Source organism: Leptonychotes weddellii, chromosome 8 (assembly GCF_054177405.1).
Source record: "Leptonychotes weddellii isolate Sample4059 chromosome 8, ASM5417740v2, whole genome shotgun sequence".
Lineage (NCBI taxonomy): Eukaryota > Metazoa > Chordata > Mammalia > Carnivora > Phocidae > Leptonychotes > Leptonychotes weddellii.
Window position 1 is genome coordinate 31,572,675 of NC_138376.1, and position 16,683 is coordinate 31,589,357.

Consider the following 16,683-nt stretch of genomic DNA (forward strand, 5'->3'; position numbering starts at 1 on the left):
AGGTCTGCAAGCCCAGGAGTCTTCATGCCTCCTTGTTTGCTGTCTGGTCCACTCATCTGGAAAGTAATGCTCTGTGTGACCTTGGGCAGCCCTTCCCCTCTCTGGGCCTCAAACCCCTGCCTGGGGCACGGTGGAGCTGGATGAGAGAGAGGACCTAAGGCCCTATCCAGGCCTTTCTGGTTCTCGTCTTATGCTGCTTGTAAACAGTCCTGGAGTTCACGCTAAAGCTTCCATTTGTGTATGCCACATCCTTCCAACTTCAGTATATGCTCCTGGTGGGGGGCAGGAGGGCCAGAGGCTAGTTAACATCCTTAGGTCCCCACAGCACCACATACGCATTGTTGTTTACACTGTGGGAACTCAACTGCGTTTAGCTGATTGAGCCAGAATAGGCCACATTGCTTTTTTTTAAACATTAGGCCACAGGTGAGAACAACGCTCTTCAGATATAAGACAGCACCTACTTCGACCACTCAAACAAAAGCCCTGGTCACGGGAAACCACGAACATAGACCACCATCATCTCTGATGCAGATGTCGATTTTTTCCTGATATCTGGGTCCAAATATAAATTCAAGTATGTGTGTATATTTCACAGCTAAGATCATTCTTAGGTAGGAACTTGGACCTTGAGGGATTAATGAGTCCAAGAGTTTTTATACTCCTCTAAAAGAATTTGCATTTGACTGCTCTTAAGTATCACACGGGGAATCAGGCTCAGACAACATCCTCACCAGCCATTTGACCACGGCTAAGTTACCTAGGCTCTGTACCTTAATTCCCTATCTCACAGATTGGCTATGAGGATTAAATGAGTCAATAGTGGTAAAAGGCCTAGCACAAGGCCCAGCACATACAAAGGGCTATGTAAGTGTCCGTTAAAGAAAATTAGCCAGTATGTGCTAACACTCACAACTGGGGCATGGTGGGGAATGAAAGTGTAATTACAGATATTCACAACAATCATGAATTCCAAACACCTTCCCCGATGGTGACAGCCTGGAGTTTACTAATCTCTTATAAGACATGCCATTTTTACACACCCATGCATGGCAGGTAATTTCCACAGTGCGTGGAAAGATTTCCCCTGGCTATGGATGCAGATAAAAAGAGTGAACCACAAGGACAAAAGTGATAGTAATTACCGAAGCCACACATTAGGGGTTCAGAGGAGATTTCAACGTCTTTTGTTTTTAGTGTGTTATGTCTTTAGTGTATACTGAATATGCAGACAACTTTGGATCGTCTGCCACTGAAGGAAATCAGTATCGAGGATAAATGGTGATTAAGGATTAGAATAATACACACACTGCTAACTATTCCTCGATAACTGAGAGGTCCTGGCACCGTCTAGAGGCCAGAGTTCCTCCTAGGTCATGCTTCATGGATGCTGTGGGAAAACCCGAGGGTTCTGGTTCTCTGGTCAGCAGCATCTGTGATGCAGATGGATCAGAAAGGATATCCTGGGGAGTCAAGGGCACCCACTAATAAGCCATCAAGTCAAGGCTGGGACCACCCTGGCTTCACTCCGCTGGCCCTGCCTGCCTTGGAAGCCACGCCAGCCCTCACCTCCTGAACTGAGCGTTGAGCTCCGGGGCAAACCCAGGACCACCTTCCTTCTGGCATTTCTACGCCAGGGAGCGGGCCCGTCACCCGCTCCCTGCGATCACCTCAGTAAAGCTAAGCCAAACACCAGCCACTTACTAACCTGGGTGTGGGGCGGGAGCGGGGCCCGCATAAGCAGCGACTGAGCAGCTTCACTCACCACAGAATCATCGATTTCTGCGAGGCGTGTCCGGTGTTTCCGCCCCAAGCGCATTATCTTTTTCCACGTGTAGTAGTACTCCACACACTGAGCCACTGTCTTAGACTTCACCTGCCAGGAAAGCCATCTCCAGATCAGCTCAGCAGCACGCGGTGTGCCAAGCCACAAGTTTTTGTGAAAAGTTAATTTTCTAATAGCTAATAGGTGTATGCAATTCAATTAAAAAAATGTATAGTGAAAACCTTCCTTCCATGCCTGGTCTCCCTCCATCCAGTTCTCGCCCCCGACCCCTGCCACACAGCTAGCCCCTCTTCTTCATTTCTTGGGTCTCATTCCAGAATCTCTTTATGCATATACAAAAGAACACGAAAATATATTTCTCCTCACAGGAGGCGGCACACTGTCTATGCTGTTTTGCAACTTGATTTTTTTTTCTTTCACAATATAGCCTGGAGATCTTTTTTCATGTTGGCCCATAGAGAGCTCATTCCTTTTTTTAACCCGTAAAGCAGCATGCTTTTTCATTTAATGTGCTTGAGCATATTTGGCTCTCTAGCCGGTTGACCTTCAAAATCTATTTATGAAAAATATTCCTTAGTAATCGAACAGGAATGTAAGGCAAACGTTATGAAGACAAGAGCTTAGTTTCTGCAGGAAACAAACCTTGCCCTGTCCTCCCCCAAGGGGGCAAAGGTACATGCATTCTAAAGAGAAAAAAAGATGCCTCTGTGTAGTTCATAGATCTCCCAAGCTCAAGGTGGGGCTCAATAATACGGGTTTTCTGGAGGCAGATAAAAGGCTGGCCATGCTTCTGGAGGGCGGAAACCGGCCACCCCAACCATGAGATCAGAGGGGCACCACCAGAACTCCTGTCTTCCTGAAGTTGCCCCCTTCACATCACTGGATATCTTGAGTTTCTACATTAGAGCTGCACAAGGAGTGAGGACACTGGCTCGGAGAGCACTTGTTGAAAAAGCCATGTCGCCTGGCAAACACGACACATGACTCCGTCACCAGTCAACACGGTGCAGGCCTGCAAGGGGTGCGGCCTCCGACAGGTCAGTTCTGTGGGAAGGGGACTCAAAAAAGAGCATGCAAGCTGCTGAGCTTACAGGGCATCCAAGAGCATGGTGGCCTCCCAGGTAGGGAAAGGCAAGGGTGAATACAGATCTGGAGATGAGGGCAAGAGGGAGAAGAGTCTACCTGTTCTGATTCTTGTCCATCAAGGAAGGCCCTAGATTAAGGACAGGAGACAGGCACCCAGTGGATGGCATCAGCTTGGCCCAGCCCAGAGCCAGTGGGAGCTGTTACCTGCTACTCTGTTCTCTGCGCACCTGGACATTTTAATGAGCTTAATAACACAATTCGGCTCCATTGTTCATTGACTTTCTGAAACACTCTTGGAATCATTTTAACTTTTAGCCTAAACCACCTCACCTCTTAGCCAATTAAGGTCTATTAAGTTCATTATCTGCTGTAAAAGTGCTACTTCATCTGTGTAGAAAAGTTCTATTTTGTTGTGAGATGCTGTATACACAAAATATTATTTTTATTACTACTGTCATTATGATTAGGGGTCGAATACCAGAAACTCCACTACTTGCTAGCAGGAAGGCACCTATCTTCCCTCCTCTAATTTCTCAGAAAAAAAAAATTGTCAAAACACGATAAATCTGTCAAATATACATGAAATAAATTATGTACATTGTAAACCAACAGCCCCAGTTCTATTTATTCTGATAGGATGTATAAATTACATGTATTTATTAAGATAAACATACCCCCCACCACTGCTATGTCCAAATAATGTAGGTTCTCCTTCTCCCTCACATCCCTAACACTGGAGCGACCTTAACATCCTTCACCAGAGAAAGGTGGAAGACATCCTTTTCGTGAGAGTGTTAAATCAGTACCAAATTATTTCTGTATGTCTTTAGGTGTACAATTTCCCAAATTCAATTTCAAGTGAGCGATTGGAAAAAGCATGCTTACCATCTTCTGTACAAAAATAAAGTCTTTGCTGTAAGTGGCTAGTGCTTTATTAAACAGTTTTCTTTCTAGGGAGGTCCACTTGTCCGAACCTACAAAACAGAAACGTCTTAAGAACAGCGCACAGTTCTCCCTACTTTTAGGTGCTGGCTTACTTAGTTACAAAACACGACTCTTTAGCAAGTGATATAATACAATCCAACTCCCGTTTGAACAAAAAGCCAGTGTAGTGTAATGGTTAGCAACCCTGACATCTGGGTTAAAATCCCAGCTATGGCCTTGACCTTGGCAAGTTACTGAATCCGAGACTCAGTCTAGTGACCTACAAACAGGAATAATTCTAATTGTCCCCAGCTTTTGTGATCTTTGCGAAGGTTAAAGAAGATAATGCACCACACAAGTGCTTAGCTTAGTAACTGGAAAACTGGGAGTGCTCAACAAATTGTAGCTATAGTTTTTGTGTAATTATGCTGTTCATGAGTGCAAGCGTTCACGTAGCAAGTACTCCTCAAGATGTGGCAGATTCGGCAGCCTCCACCCTCAAGATGCTCACCATCTAGTAGGGAGACAAACCAGCAGGCCACAGTGTTCAAGGTGAGCCTCACGCTCAGGTTAGGGTCAGGTTTCCAGGTAGAGAAAACACCTGAGCTGAGTTTTAAAGGACACACAGAAACAATTCAGGCAAGAAGGAGATGGAAGGGAATTCTGGGGAGAAAACATGGCTGAGGCAAAAGTGAGAGGCAAGAGTGAGGTGATGGATGCATTCATTCATTCATTCAACAGTATTAGGTGTCTACTACATGCAAGACACTGTGCTAGAAAAAACAAACAAAACAAAAACCTAGCATTTCTAGGTGCTTACTATGCCAGGTTCTAAGTACTTCACAGATACTAGTCATTTGGCTTCACCAATAACCCTGTAAGACTGTCATTACTGTTACCCATTTTACAGATGAGGAAACAGAGGTGTTCAGAGAAGGAACAGTAATCCAGTATGGTTTAACACAAACTCCCAGCGAAGAGAAAGCAGATGAGGCTTGAGAGGTGAGTGGGACCGGCCCCTGATGTACAAGACCCATGAGGAAGGGGCCCCACAGTGCTGGGTTGGTGCATCTGCCTTAACGGCTAACCTTGATTTTCAAATTTGTTTTCTCTCCATAAATTAGAAAGCACAATATGCAGATCCTCATACTGCGTGGTCCTGGCCTGCTTGGGGTAAGAAATAAAGCTTATTTCTAAGATAAGTCCTATTTCTGGGGGCTCCAGGGAAGGCTCAATTCCTGTGGCTGATTTGCAGAAAACTCTGCCTCACTTTTCTGTTTTTTTGAATTCTCCACGTCTCTGATTTTTTGGATGGTACACGGCAGAGCCTTTGACATTCCTCCACTTTTCAGAGCTATAATCCCCCAAACCATAATACTTTCCTTCCTCACCAGGATAAGCCCGGGATTTCCACTTTGCTATGGTTGACTGATGAAGATGAAGATATAGGAAACCTGAGTTGTTTCTCCCATTGGAAGGTTCAGCAAAAATTAGTGAATCAGGCCAAGAACTCTGGCTCCAGGCTCAGAATATGCTCTGCGGAGTTGGCCAGCTCAGAACTCCAAAACACAGGGCCACCACCACCTGATCTCTTTGGTTTGCAAGTTTATCTCTTTATTTCCAGAAGGGAAGTGGCTTTCTGATCAATCCTCAGCAGAAAGAAACACCTTCCACAGGTTCTGGAGGCTGGGATATCTCTGGCTGTGCAACCATCACAATAGGGAGGAGAAGAGAGGCTGGGTGTTTGGAGAAGCTTTGCTGGAGTGGACGGGAGCAGAGGAAGTCAGTGCGATCCGGGTTTCTAGAATGGTTCCATCAGTGTTCCTCAAATTCTGTCTAATATTCAGGGCCTTGGGGTCCCAGGAACCATATGCTCCCCGTGCTCAGGAGCAGAGGTAGAAAGAGAGAGACAGAAAGGACTACCAACACTTCAGCTGAATGACCAAAGAGCAGCCATGGTTCCCTTTAGGTATCCATCAAAATAGCAAAGAGGTAAGAGGAATCAGAAATACAGTGGTGGAAGAGGATCATGATGGGGACATGTCACATCAGCTGAATCCCTGGTCAAGCTACCACGCTGCAGGTCCAGAGCCCATGCAGCTCTGGGTTGCATCTCAGATGGGGAATTGGGGGACATCTTGCCAATGACGACACCCAACTAGATCAACGAGAATCCTTTCCGCTCTTAGCCAGACCATATGTTTCCTAAGTTAGAGTGGGGCTCTCAGACTTGATGAGACACTAACAGGGCCATGCAGCCTTCTCAGGCCAGCATCCAGTCTCTGTGGTGGAGACACTTGCTTCCACCCCATGCCAGGAATGGAATCACATCACCTGATTACTGCCCCTCAGCAGCAGGGTTAAATGCCCAGATCTGCTTTTTTTTTTTTTTTTAAGATTTTTAAAATTTATTTGACAGAGAGACACAGCGAGAGAGGGAACACAAGCAGAGGGAGTGGGAGAGGGAGAAGCAGGCCTCCCGTGGAGCAGGGAGCCCGATGTGGGGCTCGATCCCAGGACCCCGGGATCATGACCTGAACCGAAGGCAGCCACTTAACGACTGAGCCACCCAGGCACCCCTGCCCAGGTCTACTTTTAAGAAGCATATCCCTTCATGCCTCCACATAGATTGTCAGGTGCAACCCCCCTGAACGGGAAATAGCTTCCTGGACCATCTGTCATGGGGTACCCCAAGCCTCATGGGGGAAGGGAATCCCCCCTGCTGACTCCTCAGTGGTTTTTAGGGCTGCTGCTCTGTGATGGGGTCTTCAGTCTCCCCCATCCAAGAGTGCTCATTCTGTATCCCCAGTCCTGGATCCGAAGTGGGCTGCACTTTCCCGCTCTGAGGACTGCAGAGCCCGGGGCAGGGAGCATGTGCTCAGAGAGTAAAAGATGGCTCCTGTACGTAGTCCTCCGGGTTGCCCTTTAGTGCACAAGACAGCACAGTGTACGTGTGTCTGTCCAACAAGGGCATCCATGAAGTGAGAGGCAGAGGCAGGGCCAGACAAGCAAATGCATTCTTATCCTCACACTACAATGCGATCCATCTTCATGACATCCTGATCACGAGATGGCCCACAGGGCTGAGAATCCACCCTTGGGCTCCTGGACTGAATTCCCAGGCCCAAGCCTAGAAACACCCAAATGTGCTCTTCCCAGATAAAGGCACTGTGCTGTGACTTCAGGGGCGCCTGGGTGGCTCAGATGGTTAAGCAGCTGCCTTTGGCTCAGGTCATGATCCTGGGATCCTGGGATTGGGCCCCGCTTCGGGCTCCCTGCTCAGTGAAGCCTGCTTGTCCCTCTCCCTGCCATTCCCCCTGCTTGTGCGTGCTGTCAAATAAATAAATCTTAAAAAAAGGGGTGACTTCAGTCAAGACCCCAGTCTGCAAGACCCCAGTCTGCAAATCCGGTTCTGCCACTTACTCCTGTGGCCTCAGGCAAAGATACTCAACTTCTCTGGCTCTCAGTTTCCTCTTCCCTGACAGCAGCGTTTGGTCCTAGGCAGGCACACAACGAAACGGGCCGTTTGGAGAGAAGATTCCAAGTCAGCCCACAGCTATGGCATATACACACTGTCCCCTGCTGACATGCATTAATGGCACTGCGGAAGACTGCTCATCCACGCTGGTGTTCCTAGTTCTGTGTGAGTACAGTTGCACAGCCTTACTCCTGGCTGCTGGTGGCTCCCTGACTTCCGCTCCCCAACCCCCGAAATTCCTTCTGTAATCCCATCAAGGCAAGGCTCAGGCGTCTCGTTCCCAGAGGCTGCCGGATAGGAGCACTTTCTACATTTTTAGACAAGGTTCTAAGCCAGCCCTTCCTGGATTCTGTGTCTTGGACAAAGTCCAGGATAAAATACAAAACTGAGGCAGGGGGCTGTCTCTAACCCTCCCCTTGCTCTGCCCTTTCTTCCTCTCCAGGATCCCTGCTGTCCACTCAGCATGCACGCAGGGTTAGTGGGCTGACATTCCCCCAGCGCTCATTTGTCCTACCTGAGGATTCCTGGCTATTGGGCTGTTATCAGCAGGGGCCCCTAACAAGCCGATTAAGGCTAATTACAAAGGGCCTAATTAACTGAGGAAACTGGTGCTGGAACAGTATCCAGAGGAAAAATGTTCTGAGGTTTGGTTGCTGGGAAACAGGCTCTGGGCTGTGGCTAAATTTGGGGCGATCTATAGCGAACCCAGGCAATTAAAAAGAGACATGGAGCGGTGAGAGAATCGGGCTCAGGATCTTTTAAAGAGGGCCCTTCCGTCGTGCTCTCAAGACTTAAAAAACTTTTGTGATGGTGCTGTTATTGCGCATACACAAGGAAGATATGTTCACTGCAGGAAAGGGGGGCTGGTTTTGAATCAGATCTTCATTTCTGTGTAAGGTTTTCCACAGTGGGTAAAGGCTGAATAATTTTTTAGGGGTGGAGGGTGAAGTTGGCTGCTGCCAAAGATCCCCCTGGAGGCAGAAGGAAGGGAGGCCTCCATCTGAATCCAGACCTCGAGCTCATCCACTGACCCTTTCTTTACCGTTGTGACAGCGTTGTGTCAGGCAAGGCCAGAGAGTAAGTATTAACTCAGGTCCTGCCCTTAGAGGTGACCACTCTCCAGCCAGAGACATGAGCTGAGAATGCCTGGAAAATGACATCACAGCTGTGTTTTTTGCAAAGTATTCTCTTGAGTATGTAGTTCTGTCTCCTCGTCAAACGGGGCAGCTTCCAAGATAGAGAAGAGGCCTTCACCAACCGATCGGGTAATCCCGCAAGTCCAGAGTCAGGTCAGGGTCTGGGACCCAGGAAAAGCCTGGGCTGTGGTGGGAGCTGGACAGTGGCCTCTGTTGCGCCCTTGCCAGGAAGCATAAGGCCAGTGTCCGCACCCATCCGCAGGAATGATGGTTTTTCGATGGAAAATCCAAGGATGCAGCAAGCCCCTTAATCACAACCAGGCGTCCTCCTCACCCTGACTCCCCCCATGCTCAGGCCTTCCCACCCAACCCAAAAGCTAGCAGGGAGCCTCTGCAAACTGCTACCCACACATGGACGGAGGGTGCTGAGAGAGGGCTGGGCTGTGTGCCTGGGTAGGGATTAGCATGCTGGGGGCCACTGCGATGGCACCTTCCTTCCTCCAAGGATCTTGTACAGGGCTCCTCTGGCCTTGGCAAGCAGCCTCCAGATCCGGGCAAGCTGCCCACCCACGCTGGTGTCTCTCCTGGGCCCCAGCACTGGTCACTTTTTCCTTTTCTTACTGAACTGCTTGGGATGGGGTGGGAAACGTCCTAAGTAAAGTAGGGGAAGTGACTTTCACAGGCCTGGGTCTCTGTCTGTCTTCCCCAAACTTGTAGCCTCTGCCTCCAAGCTCAATTGTTCTGCCTTGCCTCCAGGGCAGGGAGCTGGGGTGGGATGACATTGGCCATAGCCACAGAGCCAAAGCCAAAGGCAATCCAGAAGATAGTGTCCCGGTGATGCCGACTTAACCTGACAGAGTCCTACGGGAGAGAAACCGACCAGGGCACAAAAGCCAAGGCAGGACGGGGCCACAGGGATGGGATTCACTGATACCTTGGAACCAAACTGAGGGAAGGAGTGGTGTCTGGGAACTAGGACATGTGATGGGGGTATACCCTGGGGCCTCCTCTGTGGCCTGGAAGGGAACTATTAAGGGATGGAGTCAGGCCAGACTTTAGGAACCAGGGACCTCTGACTTTTTTGCTCATAGTTCTACAAAATTCTCTGGGGCTCAGTCTGTGATCACTTCCTGGAGAAGGCAGATGTTCCAGGAGGCAGCAGAGTGCTTCCTGGTCTGCCTGTGGGGGAAGGAGGCCAAGGACGGGCAACACGTTAGCTAGGGACCCTAAAAGATTGGTAATTTTAGCAGAGTTTAGTTTCAAAATCCTTACTATTATTTCAGCATTTTTGTTTTGTTTTGTTTGGGGTGGGGGGTGGCTTCTAGTCTATAGATTTCCAAATATTATGTCACGACACACATAAAACAATATAATACTTGCTTGGCACAGTGGGAAGAACTGGATGGAGGGGGTTTGGGTCTCAAGACGAGGTTGCTCACAGCTGGAGCTGACCAGCCCAGAGGCACCGGCCACCCTGGTCACCCTGCGGGTGAGGGCAGCTACAGCAGATGGCTGGGAAGCTCCTTGTCATCAACTGTCTCGCCCACTATACAAGGAAGCCTGAGACAGGCTCCAGGAAGCTGGACAGCCTGTCAGGGTTTAATGGGCAGCAGATGACACTGGGAATTAAGAGGATTGAATTGTTTCCACGGCAGATTAGGGAGAACTCCCACATCTTCCTACCCACACTCGGGGCAGACACCAAGCAGGAAGTGATGGAAGACAATAGTAAGAAACTGGCTGGCTTAGGCCCTAGTTAAATGATGGATTTCTTATCCTTGTGTCCGTTCTGTGCTTGCTGACTACCGGTAGGACAGTGACCCATGGGCAGACATCCAGGGCTGTCTGTGCTCAGGTGAGTGACTTCTGAGGCCTTTCCCCCCTTTGATGACAGGAGGGAAGGCTGGCTCAGGAGAGGGGCACAGTAAGTGGGGCAAAGGGTGGTGGGCCCGGTGGGGTGCCCATCGAGAACACTCTAGTATTTGTAGAGCAGCCCTCACCTTAGGCCACATCTGGCTGCCTGGACTGAGGTCTAGAAAAGGTTTGACCAGGTCCCCAAGCCCACTTAGGCATTTAGCACCTACCTACGCAGTGTCTGCCCAAGGCACCAAAGGAACCTTCAAATGATTAGCAATCCCAGGGGCATTGGAGGATTTAGCCCCCTCTGAAATGGAGAACCCCGGCAGGCTCAGGGAGGCCCTCAGAATGGATAGGCTTACCCATTACTAGAAATTAAAATGTTGATTTCAACTTCATTTTGTCACTTTAGGCTCCCCAACCTGTCGCCTTCTCTCTTCATGATTCTTACCACATTCAACTCTCAACGGTGTTTTCTCCTTCCCCCTTACTGGTGATGTCATCGTTAACGCACACCGTCACAGGACACATTCTGTACGTGGACATGTATGTGTGTAACATGTGTATACGTATACATATAATATACGTGTATGCGTGTGTTTATATGCACACGGGTCTGTACAGTATATCCATATGTAGACGTCTTTGTCCTGCCTTGAGTGTGATCTGTTGATAACTACTTCCTCCTCAGACTCCAAAGTGCACGAGGTAGGATTCCATCTATGTCCGTCAAAATCCCTGTTTTATCTTAGTACTTAGCACAGTTTCTTGTATGCAGCAAGTACTCAATAAATAATTATTCAATAAATGAATAATAGCTACTAGAATATGCCACGCATTGTGCTACATCTACTATCGCTAATCATCACAAAAATGTTGCAAGGGATGGAGTAGGAGCCCTGTTTCACGGGTGAGGAGACCAAGGTTCCAGAAGGCCAAGGGCTGCAGGCGAGATTTGAACCGATGTCCACTGATTCCCAAGCCGAGGGGCTGCTGAGTGCTGTTGTCTCCGTGCTGTCCCCTCTGTGGTTCCTTCCCGCCGAGGCACCAGTCTCACCGCCACACGTGCGGGCACCATCCGCTATCACCTGGCTCTCGGCACATCCACGAGGGTGGGGGGAGCCCACACGAGCACCCAACAGTACCCAGCCAACAGACACAACTGCCCCACCAGCTATGCCCCGGAAGGCCTTGAGCTCACAAGGGGCGATCAGGACGGGACTGGTCGGTCTATTATTAGAAAGTGACCCCAGCAAACATGCAAAGAGCCTGCTCTCAGGAAGCAGTGGGGCACAAGGCTCCTGGCAACCTACCGGCATAGTGGTAATTTGCTAAAGGATGGCATTTTAACCTGACCGGCTTCCGCAGCAGCAGCATTTCCAGAGCGGCCTGCAGACCCATGGGAGAGAAAAGGCGAGAGTCAGTAACGGGGTCTGTGGGCCGCGCGAAGAGCATTACCTAACGGGGAAAAGGAGTCAGCACTGCAGAGCCAGGAGTTGGGGGTGCTGGGAGGAAAACCAGAGGGGAAACTCCCCTAACTGGGGCTTCCTTTCTGGCCAGCACCCCATAGGACGCGGCACTCAAACACCTCCCCCGCCATGCCTGCAGCCAGTTGGTCCTGTCAGAGAAAAACAGGGGGGCAGTGGAGACCCCACGCCTTCCCTGGTGAAGACCCCAGCCTCAGAGAGACGGTGGGGCTTCCTCTGGATGGAGACTGAATCTCTGGGGGAAAGCCTCCAAGGAAATGAGTGGCTGATTTGTAACTGTTTTTGCAGAAAAACCGCATTTCATTACAATTTAACATGAACAGTTGTGTTAGTAATAACTGTGCTATATACTGTCTTTCCAGAGAGCTTAGAGAAAGAACCCTTTCAAATATGCCGCCTTCAGCCTCGTCAACTTTAAAAAAAAAAAAAATGGTGCATGGGGAATCGTAGATGGGTTAGGGACAGAGCAAGGTCTAGATTCTTGCTTCTCAAGTGTGGTCCATGGGCCAGCAGCACAGGCATTGGCTGGGAGCTGGTTGGAAACGTAGGACCTTGGGCCCCACCTCCAGAATTTCTGAATAAGAATCTGCATTTTAACAAGATGCCCCAAGTGATTTGTGTACACATTAGAAGTTTGAGAAGTGCTTCTCTGCAACACTTGTCTTAAAGGATTAAGGAGTGTTCTCTAACATTCTAGAAAATCCTTGAAGGGGATCAATAATCTCATGAGAAGGTAGTATTGGGACACTTGTTTACTTGCACATTTTCATAAAATCAAAAAGCAAGAGGCTAGATTTGGTACCAAAACCATGTGTTTACTAAAGAGGAAACAGGTTAGTGACTGAGTGCCCTTGCCAGGAGCCCAGGTGGAGCAGGCAAATGGTCAGCTAGGATCCTGGGAAAATGGCACCAAAGGTCTGACTGTGTCAAAGGTGGAAGAATGACCCCAGCTGGTGCACAGCAAACCCTTCATTTTGGTTAGGAGAGAAACAGTTCTATGAACACCGAACTGGCTGACTTCCATAGTAGGGAAGGACAATCAACAGAGTAGGATACACTGTTTCAGGCCAAGTCTTGTCTCAGTGAGGTTTTCTACCTCTATCACCGGAGGCCAGGTTTCTGATGTGAATTATAAGACTGCTGAAAACAAATTCTAATTTCCCAAGACAGATGTGATCATAATTACTACTTGGGAACAGATGTATAAACAAAAGTCCAACTGCAGGTTCTCCTGCAGGCATTAAATTCTGACCCAATCAGTGAGATAAAGGAACATGGTGGCATGTTGACTGGTCATGATCTTAGGAACTGGTTTTATGGTATTTCGGACAATGCAGAAACTCAGGAAAATACTTTTCAGAATTCTGACATGGAGAATATGAACTGTGAAGTCTATTTTCACCGTTCCTTACCATCACATCACCTTTGGCCTCGAAAAGAGAGTGCAAAGCAAATTCAGAATTGGTCCCTCCACCGGGCAACGCACTTGAACAGCACAAATTCAGGAGATTCTCCACTGTTGGGGACAATGAGAAGCCACTGCATCAGAGAGAGCTTGGTCTCATGGACAAACACACCGAGACTGGAGCCAGAGACCCCTGTGAGAGGATCAAGCCTTTTCCACCCAGTTCTCCCCACATGCCAATACCTCTTTGCTGGAGGTCATGGTTTTCCAGCTCTGGCCAGGGCTTCCATACCAGTGTGGCCTTGTGTGTGTCCTGGGCCAAGGCAGAGACATCCTGAAGTTCTGGGATCTCTGCTTGGAACCTCAAGCCAATGTTGATACGTCTTTAAGGACAAGAACGAAAACAACAGTGTGGTCTTCAATTTGAGGTCAAGAGCAACTGTCAGGAACTTGAAAAAGAAGGAAACCAGTTCCTTCTGCAAGAAGAATGCAGGGGCATTTCCTCACAGTGTGATCCTAAGATTCCAGGCATGGCCTTTTCACTGGAGAAGGAACAGCTTTAAGATTAGGGAGAGATGCTGCTGGGAGCGGGGGAGAAGTCTGCCTGGAGCGTCATAGCTCACTGTAACTCAGACAGGGAGGATGCTAATTGCAAGACAACAGCCGCCCAGAGCATGGCCACTGGCACCATTGAACCAGGAAAAATGGAACAAACATAATGTGCTTATTGTATTTGTTATCCCTTTCAGACCACTTTCACATAAATTATCCCATCTGAATCTCACAAAAATCTGTGATGTAAGCAAGGCAGTGATAATTATTCCCGCTTAATAGGTGGGTTAACTAAAGCCTAGAAAGGTTGGGGTGCCTGAGTGGCTCACTTGGTTAAACGTCCGCCTCATGATCTCAGGGTCCTGGGATCGAGCCCCGCATCAGGCTCCCGACTCAGCATGGAGCCGGCTTCTTCCTCTGCTCCCACTTATGCTCTCTCTCTCTCTCTCAAATAAATAAAATCTTAAAAAAATAAACCCCAAAGCCTAGAAAGGTTAACTTCATCAAGGTCAAATAAAAAAATGGTGCTGGAACTCAGGTTTTCAGATTCCTGACTCAAGGTAGTCGCCACTCTACCACCTGGTCTTTTTCGCGCTTATCTATGAAAATAGCACCTTTGTTGTGATTCCTGGGTGGCTCAGTCAGTTGAGCCTCCAACTCTTGGTTTGGGCCCAGGTTGTGATCTCAGGGTTGTGGGATCGAGTCGGGGGTCGGGCTCCTCACTCAGCGAGGAGTCTGCTTGAAACATTCTCTCCCTTTGCCCCTCCCCCACTCACCCATGCATGCTCTCTACGTAACTACATAAATCTTAAAAAAAAGAAAAAAGTAAATAGCCCCTTTCTCTTCCATTGTACTCCCCAGCCCCACCCACACCAAACCTATTTGGAGGACCAGCCAAGAATTTTAGGGAGGGGACGGGGAAACAAGGGCATTTGGATGGAACCTTGTAGAGAGCTCAATGTCACTGGGGATGTGCAAGCATGTGGCCACAACCAAGCAGCCGGAGATGGGGTCACTAGGTTCTCTGGATATAAGGTTTCATGCTTTAGTATGCATTTAGTCTTTGGAAAGAGCCTTGAAACACCAGGACTTGAGAACTACCATGATCCTACAATTTCTCTAACTTCTCATTCGGTGCTTCCTCATCCTCAGCTGAGGCTTCTGTTCTTAAACAAACAAACAAACAAACAAACCAACCAAAATCGGCTTTTTCTTACGGTTCAACATCAATGGTCTGCTCTCCAGGCCCTGGGGTGACTGTCACGTTGCTGCCATCAATGCTGTCTGAAGCACAAAAACCAGAGGTCAGTGGTCAACAGGAAAGGTACCGAAGAAACTAAAGCCAATGAGCATCAGTGACCTAAACGGTCATAATGGGACCCGTCTCCCACCCAACCCATGCCAGAGTCACCCCCAGTAGTCTTCAAGGAACTGAATGGCATGTGCCGCTAAATGGCTGAGGGTTACTCATTTCTCGCACGGGGTAAGGAGAAGCCAGCGCCCCGATTCTGGTCGGCTAAGCTCTATCGTTCCTCTGAAACCATTCTTACTCTAGAAAGAGATACCAGCTCCCGGGCTCTCCATGCTTGATTTTTATACAGCGCGTGCAGAAGATGTGGAAGCCGGGTCTTGCGAATACTACTTAATCCTATTTGTCTATCTACTTAGTACAGGTATGGGGGGGGGGAATGTCTCCGACGATTATCCACGGCCCGGGCTTAGGGAGCGAGCGCACACCTCCAACTGTTCGCTTACGCCAAAGAGGCCGTCATTACGGCTCCGGGGTCTCCCCAGCTAGACTGGGCTTCCCCTGAGGGGGAGTAGCGTCCGCGCAGTCTAAGCGTCTCCGGCAGAAGTGGGTGGGGTGCAGGAGCCCCGCGAGGGCCGGGGGGGGGGGGGGCGGGAAGGCGGGGACTCACTGGAGCGGCACAGCAGCACCCGCGGCGTGGGCGTCAGGGGCGTGAGGGGCAGCTGCGGGTGGGCGCCGGGGCCGTGCCCCGCGATGAGGACGTTGCTGAAGAGCCCCGAGCCCTGGCGCACTGGGCTCAGCATGGGCGGGGGCGTGTAGGGGGGCAGCTCGTGGGCGGGGTCCAGCAGCAGGTGGTCCCCGAGGACGCGCGGGGAGCGCAGCTGGCTCTGGTACAGGGTGGCGCCCGAGTACGAGGCGGCGGGGTTGGCGGGGTAGGAGGGCGGTGGCGGGATGAAGAGCGGCTCGGGCCGGTGCCGGAACTTCTTCTTCTCCGGCAAGCTCTTGAGGGCTTCCTCGGCTTTGGCCGCAACGGGCTGAGGCTTCTTGGGGATTTCCTAGAACGGGAAGAACGGTCCGGGTCGAATCCTCAGGCTTTCCCCACAGGCCATCTCCACAGGTTGAGGGAAGGGGAGCGTCTGTTCTAACGGGGAACACCGCCCCCCCCACACCCCGCCATCTGCCCCCTCCCCAACCCCGCATCCCCTGCCTCGAAAAACCGCCACCTCCAGTTCCCACAGGGCGAGTTCGGTGGCTTGACGGGGGAGGAAACTTGGGTTTGGGAGGAAATCCCTAATGTCTGGAGAGAGATGGGGGTGGTAGGAATGGTGGGTGGGCAAGAAAGAAAAAATTCACATTCTTTATTGCTTATCACCGCATTCCCATCTGCTGAGCGGAATCCAGCCGAGTGGGCCCTTTAATTCCCCACCGTTCCCAGGGGACGGCCATCAGGGACAGATAACACATGTTCTGAGAAGGGGACAGAATAATCTATTCAGGGAAGCTGGGCAGAGGCTGTGGAGCAGGAAGAGGGGGCCAGGCCTAGCCAAGGCCCCCAGGGCCAGTGACCCACACTGGGCTCTCCTTCGAGGTAACTCTGGAGCTGAGGGAGAACCAGCTACCGTCTTTCAGTGCCCGTTTCATGTGCTCTCCTAAAAACGGATGTGGTGAAGCCCCCCCGCCCCCCACCCCTCACCACTGCTGCCACTGCTCCCAGGACGGTAGC

General features: G+C 49.9%; 2 protein-coding genes across 21 annotated transcripts in view; one reads left to right on the plus strand and one right to left on the minus strand.

Moving 5' to 3' along the window:
• TOMM6 (translocase of outer mitochondrial membrane 6) overlaps positions 1–16,683 on the plus strand; it is a 401,564-nt gene that overhangs the window by 358,886 nt on the left and 25,995 nt on the right. The window lies entirely within an intron of this gene.
• TRERF1 (transcriptional regulating factor 1) overlaps positions 1–16,683 on the minus strand; it is a 200,785-nt gene that overhangs the window by 14,379 nt on the left and 169,723 nt on the right. For 17 of the 20 annotated variants that reach the window (XR_014147661.1, XM_081828248.1, XM_081828239.1 and 14 more), the window contains 7 exons: positions 15,631–16,015; positions 14,929–14,995; positions 13,403–13,542; positions 13,167–13,270; positions 11,581–11,656; positions 3,758–3,846; positions 1,709–1,876 (listed from right to left, as the gene is read on the minus strand). Coding sequence is in view for 19 of the 20 variants with exons in the window: in XM_081828248.1 (XP_081684374.1) it covers positions 1,709–1,876; positions 3,758–3,846; positions 11,581–11,656; positions 13,167–13,270; positions 13,403–13,542; positions 14,929–14,995; positions 15,631–16,015 (1,029 nt within the window). In the remaining variant the exon portion in view is untranslated. The remainder of the gene's footprint in view (positions 1–1,708; positions 1,877–3,757; positions 3,847–11,580; positions 11,657–13,166; positions 13,271–13,402; positions 13,543–14,928; positions 14,996–15,630; positions 16,016–16,683) is intronic. The other 3 variants (XM_081828251.1, XM_081828255.1, XM_081828253.1) reach the window with 1 other exon arrangement.